At 35.5% G+C, this 12,600-nt stretch overlaps 1 protein-coding gene across 4 annotated transcripts in view; it reads left to right on the plus strand.

The window, feature by feature from the left end:
* Positions 1-12,600, plus strand: part of LOC150101933 (putative leucine--tRNA ligase, mitochondrial) — a 212,305-nt gene that overhangs the window by 173,790 nt on the left and 25,915 nt on the right. For all 4 annotated transcript variants that reach the window (XM_090400328.1, XM_090400327.1, XM_090400330.1 and 1 more), the window contains 2 exons: positions 3,180-3,270; positions 7,302-7,459. In XM_090400328.1, coding sequence (XP_090256454.1) covers positions 3,180-3,270; positions 7,302-7,459 — 249 coding nt within the window. The remainder of the gene's footprint in view (positions 1-3,179; positions 3,271-7,301; positions 7,460-12,600) is intronic.

The following is a 12,600-nucleotide window of genomic DNA, read 5'->3' on the forward strand; positions in this document are numbered from 1 at the left end:
CTGTGTTCTATTACTGTTCATTCTAGAAATGGAGATAGAGTGATTTTGCTGTGCATTATTTACTCTCAAGTTGTGTTTTGCAATACATATTAGAATGTGATAGTTACAACAATACTTCCATTCTGTTTGTTCCATAGCAATTTTGAAAATAACTGGTTACTCCAAAATGTTAGAAAATATGAACCAGTGTATTCATTATAATGAGATAACACCTTCATTACAACACAATAAATATTCCTGTATTTAATATATCATTGTGCTTGCTGTTTATTCAAATGTTCCAAAAGTACATTAAAATTGATATATGCAATGATTATCAGTTAAAATTGAGTTTCAGGTTTGAGTTAACATCATGATTTTAAAAAAAATCATGAAAAAAACATCTTAATATCTGCATTATTTACAATTGTCAGACATTTATACAAATGCATCTTGGATATTATATGAATATCACTATATTCATGTAGTATCAGTGATGCCACTTGGATGAAAAGACCTAGGTTCAAGTCCTATCTAAAGTTTGAAAAAAATATTAGGTTTTTTCCAGCTGCAGACAAGTTAGTTGTTCTTATATGGTGGTGATAGCAAGACACTAGTCAGTGAACACACATTGACATGCACACACACAGCTGACTGTGAAAATGGGATTAACACCCCTGTCATTACCAAAATTAGGTTTATAAAAAGCCAGGGTTACTTAAATTATTCTTATTATTATTCAGACCTCCAAGGAGTCAAAAGACTCCATGAGTCTGTCAAGACTCATCGAGGGGAGGTCCCCCCCTGAGAAACACAAAGTCTATCATACCATTCTTTAAACTCACTGACCGTTCTCGCTCCCACCACTCCATCAGGCAATGCATTCCACGGCTCAACCATCCTCCACACAAAGAAACCACTCCTTACCCTCTTGCTCACAGTTTCCTTTCGTAACTTCCAGGGATGGCCTCTTGTCATCACTCCTTCCCACTGTTCAACCAAGTGAAAGAACTCCCCAGTGTCAACCCTGTAACCACCTCTCAACAGTTTAAAAGTCTCAATCATATCACCTCTCCTTCTTCTATCCACCAAACTCTGCAGTCCACATTCTCTCAGCCGATCCTCATAACTATCCTTGTACAGTCCTGAAACCATCTTTGTCATCCGTCTTTGTATCCTTTCCACAGTTAATTTATCCCCTTCAAATCCTGGGGACCTGAGAATCTGGGGACCTGGGAATCTGAGAACAATAGTCCAAGTGTGGTCTGATCAGAGACTTATACAACGGAATGATAACCCTCTTATCTCTGCAGGTCAGTGTCCTTCTCATAATAGCAGCAATCCTCTGTGTTACCTTCACCACCTTTGCAATATGTCCCCTAAACTTCAGGTTTCTATCAATCATCAACCCCAGATCTCTTGTCTCCCCTACTTCCTCCAGTATAACTCCTCCCATAGAGTATGCAGCATCCCATCGATGTTTCCCAAACCTGAAGACCTTACATTTTGCTGCATTAAACTGAAAGCCCCATTCATTTGCCCATCTATCTAGCTTATTTAAATCCTCTTGCAGGGCTACCACATCTGCACTATTACTAATAATCCTTCCCAGCTTCGCATCATCTGCAAACAACTGAATATCCTCCTGCAATCCACTGGCTATGTCATTGATATAAAGGTTAAACAATATAGGTCCTAGTACTGAGCCCTGTGGGACCCCACTTGTAACCCTCTGCCTCCTGGAAACTGCTCCACCATACACAACTCTCTGATACCTATCAGCCAGCCAATCCTGAATCCAGTTGACCAATCTAACATCCAGACCCATGTGCTGCAACTTAAATATCAGCTTATCATGTGGCACCCTGTCAAATGCCTTCACCAAGTCTAAGAAAATTGCAGTATATGCCTTTCCCTCATCTAATGTTCTTGTAACTTTATTATAAAAGGCTAGCATATTGCTAAAACAAGAGCGTCCTTTCACAAATCCATGTTGATTCTCACAGATAACATTACCTTCATCTGCCCAATGCTGTATACGGTACCTCACTACTTTCTCCATGATCTTAACAACTACTGATGACACACAGACTGGCCTATAATTAGACACTTCCAGTCTGTTACCACTCTTATGCAATGGCACTATCTTACCTTCCTTCCATTCCCTGGGCACCTTTGCCAAAGCCAGACTTTCATTGAAAAGCCACGTTAAAGGCACTGTCAATTCCCTAGCACATTCTCTCAAAACTCGTGGTGAAATACCATCCAGTTCCACAGCTTTACTGACATCCAGAGTACTCAGCATCTGAAATACACTCTCCTCCTGTACCTCCAGACCTCGAACCAGTCCTATCCCTCTAGCATTAAAATTGACTCCTCTAGGATGAAATACTCCAATAAAGTGTTCATTGAACAATTCCACTATGTCCTCTGCATCAGTCACTCTATTCCCATTTTTATCCCACAATATCATTCTTCCACAGTCATTTCTCCTCCTACTGGCCACATAGCTAAAAAATTCCCTAGGATTTTCTTTGGATCTTAGGGCCAATCTTCTTCCATATTCCAGTTTCGCTTTCCTTACCACACTAGTCACTCTTCTGGCCTGTGTCTTATATTCCTCATGCATCTCTTCACCTGTCTCCTTATATCTCTTCCATAGCCTCTTTTTCGCATGCAATTCCTGTTTAATATTGTTTAATATTATACTATATATTAAATTAAATTATATTTATATTATTATTATTATTTGTCACCTCCACGTATTCCAAAGACTCATCGAGGGAGAGCATCTACTCTACAACTGTGCTTCCGCCACTCACAATCCACCAACTGACCGCAACTACACTAACGCCATCTACCACCAACCACCACCACTGGTATTTCCACAGACAATCACAAACATCCATGCCCATGGCGGGATTTGAAACCGCAGCCTCTTAACTAGAGAGCGGACACGCTACCCATTCAGCTAGCCAGGCTGGCAATTTCATTGCCAGCCTGGCTAGAAATTAACTTATCACATTAAGGAAGATGAAATGGTGTATATATTAAAAAAATGTGATATATATATTTCTAAGCTACTGTTATTATTATTATTAAGATAACATTATGTAATACTTTCTTATTTTCAGTGTCTGCTTGAGTTTTCTATTTGTATAACTTAATGTTTTTTTTTTCATTTTTTTATTTTTTAACAGGTAGTATTTGAGGAATATGGTATTGATACGACCAGGCTTTGTATCCTTGGATATGTAACACCTCCATCTCCCCGTAACTGGACAACTAACTGTTAGTTTAATTGTCTTTATTTATTAGTATAAGTATTTGAAAGTTTATTTTTCACTTGGTTAGAGTATAATAAAATTAGTTTAATCCTTTATCCAAGTGTGAGCAAACAAAGTTTGTGCCTGAAAGTATCTTCAGGACTGAGGTAAGGTGGTACAACACCAGGGCAACTCGTTGCAAAGGTGGAGCAAGCTACCATATGCCAAACACATCTCCTTGCAGATATGTGTAATGTTATGCATTAAGGGAAGGGCCACTACCCAGACTAGTTTCGACCTTTATTGAGGTCTCTTCAGTGGGAGCCAGGCCCAAGTGGAGATACCAGGCAGAAGCATTAGCAGGTCATCTCTACCTATAGGAGTTGCCAAATGGTGTGCCACACTTTTTTAATAAATTACTCTGGATTTAGAGAAAGATGTTGAAAGTTTATTTTTCACTTGGTTAGAGTATAATAAAATTAGTTTAATCCTTTATCCAAGTGTGAGCAAACAAAGTTTGCACCTGAAAGTATCTTCAGGACTGGGGTAAGGTGGTACAACACCAGGGCAACTCGTTGCAAAGGTGGAGCAAGATACCAACACTCCTATCTCAGTATCTCCTATAATGCAAAACACATCTCATTGCGGATATGTCTAATGTTATGCACTAAGGTAGAGATGACCTGCTAATGCTTCTGCCTGGTATCTCCACTTGGGCCTGGCTCCCACTGAAGAGACCTCAATAAAGGTCGAAACTAGTCTGGGTAGTGGCCCTTCCCTTAATGCATAACATTAGACATATCCGCAAGGAGATGTGTTTTGCATTATAGGAGATACTGAGATAGGAGTGTTGGTAGCTTGCTCCACCTTTGCAACGAGTTGCTCTGGTGTTGTACCACCTTACCCTAGTCCTGAAGATACTTTCAGGTGCAAACTTTGTTTGCTCACACTTGGATAAAGGATTAAACTAATTTTATTATAGTATAAGTATTATCAGACAAAACTTTCAGAGAGACATGAATTCGAAGCCTCTTTCTTTCTTCTGTTTTGTTTTGTTATTTGTTTGTGAAACTTAAGATTTACAAGATTTAGAATTTCTCTACTCATAATTATCTAATTACAGAATTACAGTAAGAAAAATTCATTTTAATTTATTTTTATTAGTATTGTACAAAAAAGATTTGGCTTCTTGTTAATAGTGTTTTATATTAGTCTTATAAGGTAGTTACTATAAATAATATATCATCTATACTTCATCTTATCTGCACATGATATTGTAGAAGTAGACTCATTCGAAATGCCATATGATCACTACTATATTGTACTATACTGGAGTTAATGGGAATGGATTATAGGTTGACAGCTTGGTCAGGAGAGTAACTGTGTGACAGGTGTATATGGATATACAGTGAATAAAAAAATGAATGTGACAAATGGAGTTTCACATAGCTATTTGTTGCTGTTTAATTAGTATGCTGTAATACTATGGATGGCTTGAAAGTAGGATATCCGGTTATTTGCTGATGATGCAAATTATGGACGATGAAAAGAAAGGATTGATAATAATTTTCTTTTGGGAAGCTTTGATTTGGACAATGCTGGATGCTATTTGAATGTTGTTGAGTATAAGATCTTACATTCTTGTTTTTTTATCCTTTTTCCATCCACTGCTGGATATAGGCCTCCCCTTAACTTTTCAGTTCTTTCTGCCCTTAGTTAATGTGCATTTCATGTCAAATCTTGTAGGTCACCTCTTCATCTTGTGTTTTTAGTGACCTTTCCTTCTTTTTTCCCTCTCTTGGTATCCACTCAGTGCTTAATTTGGTCCATCTCTCATTTGTTAATATTATCAGCCTCTCTTAATTTACATGGTTTACAATACTTCACAAATCTTCTACTCCAGTCATCTCTAATTTTATTATTTCTAATTTATCTCTTTTTTGTTATATGGAGCATTCTTCTCTCCAGAACCCTTTGAGCCCACTCGCAACTTGTCTTCCTGTTTTTTCGTTGTTGCCCACATCTCAAGTCCATAGGCAAACATTGGAATAATACATCTATTAAATATTCTTTGAATGTACAGGCAAATCACACAAGGAAACAAATGTTTTGAGTGTTAAAAGATTATTTGTTTCCTTGTGTGATTCATCTATTTATTTCTTTATCTTGTTTTTCCTTAAAGCTAAGTAATTGTCATGAGATAAGTATAGTCATCCACAATTTCAGTGGGATTATCAGCTAATTTTAGTTTGATTTGATCTGAATTTGCGATCAGTTTTGTTTTAGTTATGTTAGTTTTTAAATCTTTATTCCTGCTTTCTCTGTCAGGGTTATTTAGCATTTCCTGAACCGCTTTATTTTTTGTTAACAGAACAATGCAAAATGTAAATGATCGAGATGTTTTCCATTATTGCTTAATTTCATAGTTTTCCCATGAGACATTTTGAAGAAACCTGAAACAAAATCTGAATTCAGATCTCCTCACTTTACTTCTCTTGATGCCAAATTCCTTATGGCTGTTGAATTCTGATGCGTGTGTATATATATATATATATATATATATATATAGTTTTTAATAATCTGATGTATTTGATAGCCTTGTTTTAAGCCATGTATTCTTTCTGACTGCTTTAAAGAATCAAAAGTTTTTTTCCAACATCCACAACCACTAAATATTCAGGAAGATGATATTCATTTACTTTTTCTATTACACTGTTCCACAATTCATGTGAATAGTGCTATCAGAACAATGTGAAGGAGATATGTGGTTTTGGTTGCAAAATAGTTTTGCTGGTCCGTTAACACAATTGACATAGATTGCAGAATAGAACATTAAGCAACCTAAAATCTTCTATGTATGTACACTTATTTATATCTATGTTACTTATTTCATTTGTTTTAAAATTTGTTTTGGACAGTAAACTTCTATCATACTGATATTACATGACTTTTAGACATTCCCTTACCTGATAATTTAGCCTAACAACCACTGATGTTACTAATATTGGGATATTTCAGCTACTTTATCAAAAGACAATTAAGAAGAATAAATTCCAGATATCAATTTCTATCATTTAACCAGATAAATAAACTCAATGTACAGAATATTTGCTAATAACTCTTAAAATGCCATTCGTCGAGTTTTCTGCAAATGGCATGAAATTGAGAGTAATAATACATCTTTCATAAATTTTGATATCATCTTGTTTTTCAATTCATGGAACAGTTGGAAGTGATGATGTCAGTTAGAATTCCATCTAGGATTGAAGAACCATTTTATATAATGGCTTTTCATCTTCTGCTAAGTTGGTCTAATATAGAGGAGATGGGGTTTCCTCCTAGAAACCTGTTTGACCTCCCCCATTCCTTTTCATAACACAAAAAACAGCTCGGGAATGTAGTATGCAGTTTAAAGTCATACTAACTCTGCTTTTCTTCTGCTCTCACATCCAGCCAACTTTCTCTGTTATTCTTTGCCATGTTTATTTTGTTCTTTCTCATTTTCTTTTTCCTTCCTGGGAGCATGTAAAAACCACTTCAGAATTTCTCCTCTGTTCTTTTCTTTCAATATGAATCCTGCCTACAGTACTGTGAAGCACTGTTGATATACAACAGTGTGGTGGTCAAAGGCCACTTTAAACATCTAATAAGCAGGATAGTGATTTCACGTCAAGCAGTGAAATTTTATCTGGTGGGTATTCTATCTACTTAGTCAATCAAGCTTACAAACAACACATGAGACACTTTATACACTTGCCACATAATGAACAATACTTGCCCTTTGGTTGGAAAGACCTAAGTTCAAATCCTATCTAGGATACAATAAACCTTTATAAGGAATACAGAATTGGCAAGGTTTTTTTTCAGCTCAGAAACTTGGAATTTTTTTATCCTATAAACTAGTTGGAAAGATCATGCTTATTGGAGGCACACAATTAATAAACATATTATACTAGTTTCATAGCCTAACTAACCTAAATTGTTTGATTTTTTTTCTAAATTTAATTCATAAATATAATAAACATGAATAGAATTCAAGATATTTTTATCTTTTAGTGTTCCCAGCTGTTATGAAATGGCAGTCACGCTTATGGCTTACTGTAAGCGAATTTCGTAAACATCGAACCAAAGAACAGAAGCCAATGGAAAGCCAAAAGCTGTGTAATGAGCATGATAAATTCCTGTTTGATTGTAGAAATTACTGTTTAAAAGAGGTAAACTAAATATGTAATTGTTTTATGGTTGCTTTAATTGTTAATTTTAAAGTTATTTTTATATACAGTAGTGAATAAATTAATCCAAACAAGCTGAATTTGCGTCAGGTTTTTGTTTCAGTTCCCAATAGTTTTGTTTCTGTTTACTATTTTCGGTTTTGGTTTTAGTTTACTATTTTGGTTGAATGCCTAATGTTTTAACTGTCTCCATGATGTTTATTAATAATGTTGTGTGTTTTTAATAGTGTAAACAAGTTGACATTTGTAGTGTTTTATTCATTTTGAGTAGCTATAAAATGGGTACATTTCCAAGAAAGCATTCAGAAATATGTACTCTTTCTCCACACACATCCATGACTTGAAGGCAAATTGCCAATGAGTGGTGTTGGTTTGGGTACTGTTAATGCGATTTTAAAGAGGTTTAGGGAAACAGGTACCTTTTCTCCTGAGAGGAAAGGAAAATGTGGACAAAAAAGGAAAACTACACTTACTCAAGATTGTTTACTAGTTAGGAAAGACAAAATGAAATTAAGATTGTGTGCTGTAGACTTAAATAGAGACTTAGTGGGTTTCTGTTGTTATTGACATGACAGTTCATCGAAGATTGCTGGAAGCAGAGAGGCCTGTTCACAGGCTAAAGAAGAAACAACTGTTGACAAAGGCTATGAAGAAAAAGAGGCTCCAGTGGACAAAAGTATACAAAGGATTGAATGCTGAGAAGTGGAAGAATGTCATATTCTTAGATGATAGCTATTTCTTTGTCCAAGGAGAGTGATACCCTATGTTCACAAATCAGTAGCTTAGAAGACTTCTCCCACCCACTTTCAACAAGCTCCTGAACACTCAGCTAAAAATATGTTCTGGGATTGTTTAACACATAATGGTCCAGGATCACTTGTGACTGTTGACAGTATGATGAAAAGTGATCAATACCTAAAAATATTGGGAAAAAACAGTGGTCCCACATACCCAGAAAGACAAAGAACTCATCATATTCTTAGATGAGAGAGTCATTTCTTTGTCCAAGGAGAGTGAGTACCCTATGTTTGCAAGTCAGTGGCTGAGAAAGACTTTTCCCACCCACCTTAGGAAAGACAAAATGAAACAACAAGCTCCTAAATACCGAGCTAAAAAGATGTTCCAGGGTTGTTTTACACGTGATGGTCCAGGATCACTTGTGCCTGTTGATGGTATGATGAAAAGTGACCAATATATAAAACTATTGGAGAAAAGTGTGGCCCCACAGATTCAGAAGGACAAAGAACTCATCTTCCAACAGGATCTCACTCCATGCCACACTTCAAAAAAAAGTGAAAGAGTTCCTCGAAAATCACAACATTCAATTACCTCTGTGGACAGGTAACTCTCCTGACATTAATAGAAAATTTATGGGCCGCAGTGAAAAAGAGACTTCAAAAATTAAATTGTGATACAAAGGATAACTTAATACTATCCATTATAAAAGTATGGTTTTAAGATGCAGAAATAAGAAAATTGTTTGCTACTGTACATTGCATATTTTCACTGTGGCAATTTAATTTCTGAAGTTAGCACAATTAAAAGCAGTTGTTGATTGTATCCTGCCTGATTTGAATATTTTAGATAGATTGTGTTTTATCAGTTCAAATCACGTTTTTTTGTTTGTTTGTTTGTTTGTTTTTCTGACTAACATTTTTTCAAATAAATCACATTAGCTATTTTTAATGCAGTTATTTTGTCTCAAACAATCTTCTCTCTGAATCAGTGCAGTTTCATATGAATATGCTTACCTCCTTTAATATGACACCTGTTTGTTAACATTTGCTGATTCCTCTCTCCCCATATCTAATATGATTTTAGTCTTAATAATTTTATTGGTTGTACACAGTTTGAATTTGTAGTTAATTCCATTGTAGCTGATAATTATTGAATAATGATATTAATCATTTGTAATATTTTTACATATAAAAAACCTGTGTATTAGATCATAACACACTGTTCTGACTACCTGAATGAAATGCATATCATCATTTTGAATTTTTCTATGTATGTAGTCAACATCTGAGATGAATGATTACATTGTTTGTGATCCATCTGAATATTCTCATTTAATTCATTAGACAAATGCTTACATGTTTCACTTTTTTTTTCTCAATCAACCACAAAACCTGGAAAGAACAGTGCAAAAATATCTCTTCTTCTTCTCATACTCCACAATAGGATCATTGGGGTGGATATCATGAAAGATTCTTTACAATCCTCCAGCCATTTCTTGATTGACACTCAATTTTTTATATTGCCTATCCAGTTTTTTTAGGTCTTCTCTTTTCGATTTCTGGAATAACCTTCAAGAGCTTGCACTGGAAGGCTATTAGATCTGCTGATATGGCCAAGCCAGGTGAGTATTTTTAGGAGACATTGATGGCAATACATTTCAAATGTCAGCAACCCTTTTCAACTTCTTTTAAGAAGTTTTACCTCCATACAAGAGTGCTGAATTAACAATTTTTGGTAAGATGTAATCTGTTTATAATTATTAGTTTGTTGTCTGACCATAGTAGCTTTAGTTCTTTTAGTTTTTGGAGAACTGTTGTTTGAAATGATTACATACTCATAAAAACCTTATCTGATTCTACGTTTTTCCATCTGTGGCAATCCAGGTCCATTTTTGTGTTATTTTATGTGGAAAAAATGTTTTAGTTATAGCAAAATCATTTTGTGAAGCTAAGTTAGCAGTTGTATGACCAGATAAGGTTATTGATTTGGTCATGAAACAGATTCACCTTTTGATCATTTTATGAAGTTGTTGATACCTGTATTTGTATTATAGATACATTTAGCAGTTTATGCTTTTTAATCTTACTACTCCATCTACTGTTCATAGGTTTAAAGTCTCTGACAGTGCTAATATTCTTTTGGATCAGGATAAACTGATCCCTTCTTGGTCTTTTCTAGTAATACCTGAGTAAAGAAAGATATTTCCTTAATCTTTTTTTAGTTCTCTAGATTCTGACCATCTTTTCTAATATATGCCAAAGTTTTAAAAAATATCTGAATTGACAACAAAAAATAACAGTTACTTGATTTTTTAAACAAACAACAATTCAGAGCCAAGAGCAGTTAAAACACTACCTTGTTTCAAATAGCGTAGATAATGTAGAGCAGGGGTTCCTAACATTTTTGTTTCCTAGAGCACATTCTAAAATACCGATAGGGCGACAGGCACCATCTATTTTTTCAAGTAAATTTTTTGAATTCTTTTGTTAAATGAATACATACAAAGTTTACATTATAATCAAATGTTTTATTACTTAAAAGTTTACGTTATATAAAAATTTAAATATATATATGTAAGTTAGTGTGATCTTTGGCATTGCATTTCATTGGCCAGTGCTCCATAATTAGGAGAATATGATGATATTCCAGTTCTTAAACTGGAATGATCAACTTCGAATGCGCGTCTACTTTACATTGTATGCATTTAATACTCGTCATGTGTCATTAACGCATGCATCATATAGCATGCCATGAATTGTTGTGTGATTATTTCAAACTATACAGCACACGGCTGAACAGCAGCAGGCACACACAAATTGGTCGACGGGCGCCATGGTGCTCGCGGGCATAGGGTTGGGAACCCCTGATGTAAAGCATAATCAGTTGTACAGCATGACTTGATAAGAGATTTCCAGATATTATTATTAAGAGACCTCCATGGAGTCAGGAACTTGTCGAAGGAGGCCATACTATTCGCACCAGCTGTCATACCTGTTCTTGAATTCATTCACACTACTTGCACACATAACATCCAATGGCAATCCATTCAAATCACACACTACTCTATGAGAGAAAAAAAATCTAGCCCTAATCCCCTTCTTGACAGCATTCATTCTCAACTTCCATGGATACCCTCACATTCTTTTCCCACCCTCCATAAAATGAAAAATTCCATCTACTAAAATTCTGTATAACCTTTTCAGAAGTTTATAAGTCTCAACATATCACCCCTCTTTCTCCTGTTTGCTAGTGTCTACAGTCTACAAACTCTCAGTCTCTCTTCATAATCAATATTCCACAACCGTGATATAATTTTTAACACTCCTTTTCACTCTCTCCACTGTATCAGAATCACCACAGAAACCAGACCTGCATGCAGTAGTCCAAGTGAGATCTTATCAAAGCACAATTCCAGCCTATTCAAATCATTCTGTAACTATTGCATAGCAGCAGCATTCTTAATTACCCTACCTATCTTTATATCATCAGCAAATAGCTGTATATCACATGTCAAATCCTTCCCTATGTCATTAATGTACAGATTGAATAACAATGGACCAAGGACTGATCCTTGAGGCACACCACTGGTTACCTTGAATCTTGGAGATTCACACCCCCCATATACTACTTTTGATATCTGTCAGTCAGCCATCCTCTTATTTTGAAATTTTTTACCTTGGTTGTATTATGTATTAAAGATACCAAGAAATTTTATACTTAGTTTTAATCCCTTTTCCAAGTAAGCAAAACAAAGTTTTGTGCATAAAATATATTCACATCTGAACTACTTGTATTTAGAGGCTAATGACTTCATGTCACTTGCCTTAGTATGTATCCCATAATGCAAAGCACCCTTTGGGCATGTATAATGCAATGCATAATGGGAAGGGTCACTAACCAGACTGGCTTCGACCTTTATTGAGGTCTCATCAGTGGGAGCCAGACCCGGGAGAGATACCAAGGTTGAAGTAATGCAGAAGTCATATATATTTCATATATATATAAGTAGACCAGTGTTTCCCAACGTGGGACGTATGCCCCACAGGGGGGGGGGGCAATTAGAAAATGATGTTGCATTCATCACCTCATCACTAATATACTCAAAAAACTCACCACTGTCGGCGATAAATTGTCAATGTTGCAACCCTGACTTTCCGAGAAAAACAGCTGACATCACTAGTACAGCAGTCAACATAAATACAGTATCAAGAAGAACTCTCAGAAAAGCAAAATGATGAGTCTATTAGAACTTTATTCAACATAAAAGGAACAATGGCATGGCTTTCTGACGAGACAGAAACGAAATACCGAAATTCAACTAACTGTTGCCCTTCCCATCATCATATTTAGTTGAATGTGGCTTTAGTGCTGTAAATGACTTGCTA

The sequence above is a fragment of the Typopeltis vanoorti genome, chromosome 11 (genome assembly GCF_054136105.1).
Source record: "Typopeltis vanoorti isolate ZY-2024b chromosome 11, IOZ_Tvanoo_1.0, whole genome shotgun sequence".
NCBI lineage: Eukaryota > Metazoa > Arthropoda > Arachnida > Uropygi > Thelyphonidae > Typopeltis > Typopeltis vanoorti.